Source organism: Pterocles gutturalis, unplaced genomic scaffold (genome assembly GCF_000699245.1).
Source record: "Pterocles gutturalis isolate BGI_N339 unplaced genomic scaffold, ASM69924v1 scaffold4887, whole genome shotgun sequence".
In the NCBI taxonomy this organism is placed as follows: Eukaryota; Metazoa; Chordata; class Aves; order Pterocliformes; family Pteroclidae; genus Pterocles; species Pterocles gutturalis.
Window position 1 is genome coordinate 153,452 of NW_010110050.1, and position 6,119 is coordinate 159,570.

Genomic DNA, 6,119 nt, shown 5'->3' on the forward strand with positions numbered 1-6,119 from the left:
TGAGTAATTCAAATCCTATTAAAAATTTAACTAGATCACTTAAACTTGTTTTACCATGCTTTTACTGAATTATGTCATCATTTAATGAAACACCTTCAGACCATTTGCCGAAAGACATTATCTGTGTAATGTCGCGTGTCAGGACCGTACTGGATTCAGACAAGGTGCTCCAGCCTTACACAGGCACTGGTTCCACTAGTTCCAACTCCTCCTGGCACAGCACTGCAGTTCTTCTCTAGGGCTCACTAAACCCCATCTTTTCAGATGAAGATGCCTACTGACAGGCATTCCTAGCATGGCAGAAAGTGAATGCAGTTTGCTACGTTGCTTGCAACAATGCTGCAAGTCAACTTTGGTAACACGGATCTAGATATTCCTTGGATAAGTCCTACAACACTCACAGGAAACTGAAGGCAATGGTAATTTCCAGGAACACAAAGCGGAAGCAGTGCTTAAAGTGTCTGCAGTCCTTGGGTTTTGATGGCAATGATTAATGCCAGATTTTGATGCTTGCAAAGAAATGAACACAGCTATTGAGCAAAACTGGATATGGATGTACTGACTGAACTCTGCTATAGTGGCAAAAGTTCATGGATTAGATCTAAGGAGGGGGCAGTCGATGTGTAAAGGCTTAGGATTCTGTATTTATTAAAATACAGCCCATGCACTCATTAACTCAGAAATGTCTGTATTCTGTCAGCATCCCATGAGGTTTTCATAATCAACTATCTTATGGAACAGTAACAAACAGAAATCTGTTAGAAACTGAAATTAAAGAGCTACATTTAATTGTAGCCTAATTCCACTCTTCCATCCACACAGTTTCAAGCTCACTAAGGGTAACGTGGTTATCTAGATACCACTCTGGTCTTTCAGTCTTCTCACCCAGTAACAAAAAAGCAGCAAACTCTACTTCAAAATATTTTACTGATGGAACTTTTTTCTTCCTAAGGCTAAAAAAACCCTAATATTCTTTGCGAAGAGGGGATGTTATTTAACCTACAAAAAGCAACTTTTTGCCCCCTACATTTTCTTTACATTCTAGAAAATTAGAAACAGACAGTTCAAAGCAAACTGATTTCCCCCCCATTTCCTACCACACCCCAAGAAAACAATCACTAAAATAACTAGCAAAGATTCTTGCCTAAGACAGCCATATATTTTCTTTTGCCTGCAAGATGTTTAACATTTTTGATGGTGCTTTCCAAAACCAAAAAAACCCTGTGCAAAACTTGGAAAGTGATTCTGAACAGCCTGCGAAGATGAATTTTCACCACGCAGCAGAAGGCACTATGAATGCCTTTTATCAGACAAATTCTGTAAACTCCAAGCCTACTGATCTCCTTTAGGAAGCTGTGTAGATAAATAAGCAAGTTTGCTATTTTCCAGCAGTAGTGTGGAAACACACTTTAGACACGCACTGCTGTAGAACAGACAGCAAAACATGAAGAATTACTTAGTAAATGACACATAATATTGAGATACAAAAAAGATACTTGGGAAAGAAAAACCACAAGTTCTGCACTAAATTTCCCGTCAAAAGCATCTGGTTCGCGCTGTAAGCAAAACAAAACCATATACGGATCTGTCTGTAACTCCCTCTGCTGTTCCCTCACTCCTCCTGAAAAGAGGAGAAAAGCTCATCTCGGGTATTGTTTCTCATCCTGCCTCGGAAGGTCATCTATTGTTCTCAGGCTAACTAGGTCACCCCACTGCCGTGCTCCACTTCATCTCTGACTTCATTCTAGAACCACAGACCTCCCCGCCCTTCTCCCTTAATGCCATTCACAAAAATCACAGGCCCTGAATGAATTTACTCCCTGAAAGCCAGCTGCATAAATTTTAACTCCTTCCCTCTTCATTTACACCCAGCCCAAGACTTTTCAGGATATTCCTGAAAGGTAGTGAGTAACTCAGGATGCTGGAAATTTGAGATGACCAACATTGCCACAAGTAGAAACACAAAAGCAGACTTTGGAACCATTTGTACTTCTTTGACAGAATGACACCTGCTCAGTTTGTCTCCATTCAAGGGGGTATATATCTATATAGATGTATTTATCTCCTTCCCCATTCAAAGAGGATAGTGCAGGCATTTTCAACAGGGATTACCAGACTGATTGTTACCTAATCACTGTATATACCTGCAACTTACTTCTGGTATTTTATATATAGTCATGAGTTTAGCTATTATTTCTGAAATACCACTTTTTTTGGTTATGAAGGCACTATCCACAGTGTTAAAATACCTGAACACTTCCAGCTGGCCTCTTTTTCCTGCAACTACTCCTTATTGCTTTATCTACAGCAAGCAGCTCCTTAGAGCAAGAGTTTCACAAAGAACTTACACGGAAATACCATGGATCACTTAATTTGTGTAAAGATAGCTTTTTGTACTATACTGAGAAAGAAAGCTTAAAAGATGAAATAAGAAAAAAAAAAAAGTTGAGACAAATTAGTTCCCAAAGCCTCCTGCTATTTGCTGCTACTGTCCACAGTTGACTCTGCTGTCAGTTTTTGCAGTCTTTACTACCATCTTTCAGTAAGACTAGTTAACTCCAACGCAGAAAAATTAACAACCTGAAACAACACAAAACCTGTCTCAAATTAGGCCATTTTGCTAAATAAATGCTTTCAAAAAAGTGTATATCCATAGGATCTATAGCAACAAGGACTTTTTAGAAAACCAAAACAAACATGATCTTCTTCAAAACAAGAGTCTATCCTTCAACCCTAAAATTCTCTATAAAAATGTCAGTTTTATATATAGGAATACTTCAAATACAATCTAAGTTCAACATGAATTCATGCTTTGTAACATGTTCCAGACCAGCTATTTGTGTGCACACTGTATATATATTTACAAATGTAATTATCATCTACAGATCACCTCTCTGTACACGTGATTCAGTGTAACACACACGTAAACAAGACACAAGATCTACTAATCTGCCAGAATTCTAAAGTAACGACACCTTCCATGCCAGTGCTGCTGCTGTTTTCGACAGTCACCGTCTACTGGATCAGATGCTTCAGTTCTTAAATTGATACACACCAGGAACAGACACGAGACTCACAAATACATTCAATCCGAGTACTAAGGCTGCAGTAAATTTGATAAAACAAAGAGCTTTTGCTGAAAAGAGCTGTCATCCTTTCCCAGAAGCTGGAAAAGACACCACTTCTTATGTCATTTTAGGGAATTAATCTTCCAGAAAATTAAACTAGATCTTGGTGTGATCAGAAAAGCAGCAGAGAAAACAAGGGAGAATGGTGCTTACGTACAGCAAGGACAGAGAAAGCTATGGAAAACCTGGACCTTTAAATGGCTTCTTGTCACTAAATCAAGGTGAAATCAAAGGTTACACATACACACTGTAAGGCTACTTAGCCACAAAGGGTAAAGAGCAAAAAAAGTGAGATCGCCATGGTAAGTTAATGCTTTCTGGTTTTAGAAAGGAGACAAATCCATGTTTAATTACTGCTTTATATCTTAAAAACAACTGCTGTTTGAAAGTACCTGGTTAACACAAAATCTGATACAGAATGAAGCCGACCGGCTGCACCGTTGCGCTGTAACAGAGGTAAGACATTTCTGTTGTAAGACAATGCAGCGAGATAAAGAGATGAGAGGGAGAAGGAATGTATGATCTACAGGATGATTCCCACCTGCACCTACAGCTGCCATCGGATATGCTATTGTGACTGTAGCTATGCTGGATGAAGAAGTTGCCACCCCACTTCATCTCCACTTGCTCATTACCTTCAAATCTTCCAGCATAACTGCATGTTTAGTCACTTCCTAACCCAGTTCTGTCAAAATGATTCCCGTTAGAAAACCTGTGTTTCAGCTTAACTCAGATTATTTTTGACAGAACTTGTTTAGCGGATGACTATAAATGCAAGTACCAGAAGATCTGAGAACATTGTAACCTTTAGAACTAGGATAGGAAATAGCAGTGAGGAAGTGGAGACAGCTAGCCCTTTTCCACGGTTATGTTCCTGCAAGTGAAGCACATTAATCAGACATAGAGGTCTGACTTGTCAGCCTGCCTAATCAGTGAAAGCTGTATATCAAGGCCGGGATCTTTAAAGAAAATAAATAAGTAAATCTACATACTACTCATTTTACTGCTTAAAATGTCAGGTTGGGGTTAAGTGTCCAGAAATTCAAATAATTTGTTTTTAACTACCTGGAATTCTGTTGTATAATGAGAGAAACAGGCAAATGCTACTGACAAGATATTAAAAAATGTGATATTTCTGTGGAGTTAAGGAATAAATACCAAACTCACCTTCTTATCTTGAATTATCACAACAAGACCTGAAAAATTACTTGATTGCTTTCTATGAATTACTGACATGAACAAATAGTGCCTGTATTTTTACTTGTCACATGGTAAAAGAAGTGGAAGAACTACCACCAAAACACAGCATCAAATTACTATCATGTAATATACAACACTGACAGGAACAGTACTTGATACGTGGATCACCTTACCTTTTATTAACAGGCTTCTCATCCTTGTCATAGGGCCTTATGAACCATTTTCCAATTCTTACAAAGTTTTTATCCATCAAGCACCTAGAAAATAATTACAGCAACAGTTACTAGTTACACCTTAAGATGTAATTAAAAGCAGTCTTTGAGGACAGTAAAACTAATGAATTAAGGAGCTGAATTTCCATCATACTGAAATGAACTTTGTAGCTTCTGTGTTCGATGTAACTTTGCTGCTTTCTATTTTCCCACCCTAGTCATAGAGAATCACTGTCCCATCTCATGATGCTGTCACTGATGCTGATCTTCACATATGCATTTTCCCTTCATCTCTGACAGAATCTTCTCTGCTCCGTGATACTCTGTTTGCTGAGTGACCCATCAACCTATTTTTCAAACTCCTTTTCTTGAACAAAGACAACTCATAGCACTGATTCTTTTCTATACAATGTTTCTCTCTGAATTCATAATAAAGAATATTCAATCCTGTGTTTGTGGCATGTAAATGACATAGTACAGTACACAAATGACAGGAAATTGTATTAAGCAAATACTAACAATGAACCATTTTTCCTTCACATGATCCACAGCATCATTTCAGGTGTTAAAACTTCCATAATTAGTTTCCTTTCTCAGAAAACCTCACTCCAACACAGATACTCCCATGCCACTAAATTCAGAGCAGTAAGTTACCTATTTTCTGTGGTCCCTTTAGAAGGGCATAATTTCTTTTTAGAAACTGTATATTCTGTAAGTTTAAAAAAAACCAAACAGTGAGGATGGAAAGCAATCAATGACCAATTTAGGTTGACAAGGAGTGATTGATGCCTTTCAAAGTCCACCCGTACAGACAAATAACACTAGCAGCAGGCCAACACAATTTAAGTATGCTTCATACATTAAACATGCAGTTGAACATACTGCCCAAGGGATCACATACAGAAACCTGTTATGAGGAATATTTTTCAGTAAGTTAAATATTAAGTTTCAAAAATTCTGAAAAACTGGTCATTTGTTGCTAGTGGTTTATTTATGATTATGAGCAATATGTCAGCTTTCCTTACACGTCATGTCTAATCAGTATTTTTTCTTTAGATGGAAGAACTATACTTCTTCATTCTTTAAAGTTTTCCAGTAGTTTATTTCTACAGCAGTTACTAGAGATCAGCCAAAACACAACAAAAAAATTAAAAATCACATGAAACCTTCAAGGAAAGTACATTCTGCAAGGTTTAGAAAAATTGTGTGATCTTTATTTCAAAAGCATACCATAGGTAAGAAACGGATGACAGACAATGCAGATACTAATGTACACCTAATTCTTCTGTATAAACTTGGCAGGGTTTCCCCAAAGTTAAAATTAGGCTGAAGAAAATTCTAACAGCACTTTCTCAAAGCAGAAAGAATACAGCCCAGTTGAGTATACCAATATCTTAAACTGAATTTGGAAGCTAAACCAGCAGAGATCTAACGACACTGCTCTTGGGTTAGTGGAAAAAAAACAGTATGCTTCAGCAACCGTTTCCATAGGAAACACTGGCTATCAAAGAAAGTCTGTCAGTGTCAGTGTACTTCATACAAACAAAAGGAAGTCTGTGAAGTTTACATCAGATCCCTA

General features: G+C 37.7%; 1 protein-coding gene across 1 annotated transcript in view; it reads right to left on the reverse strand.

Moving 5' to 3' along the window:
* Positions 1-4,585, reverse strand: part of MED13L (mediator complex subunit 13-like) — a gene marked incomplete at its 5' end in the record, with an annotated part of 94,175 nt that extends 89,590 nt beyond the window's left edge. The window contains one exon of the mRNA XM_010073178.1: positions 4,502-4,585. Within this exon, the coding sequence (XP_010071480.1) occupies positions 4,502-4,585 (84 nt within the window). The remainder of the gene's footprint in view (positions 1-4,501) is intronic.
* Between the last annotated feature and the right edge of the window lie 1,534 nt (positions 4,586-6,119).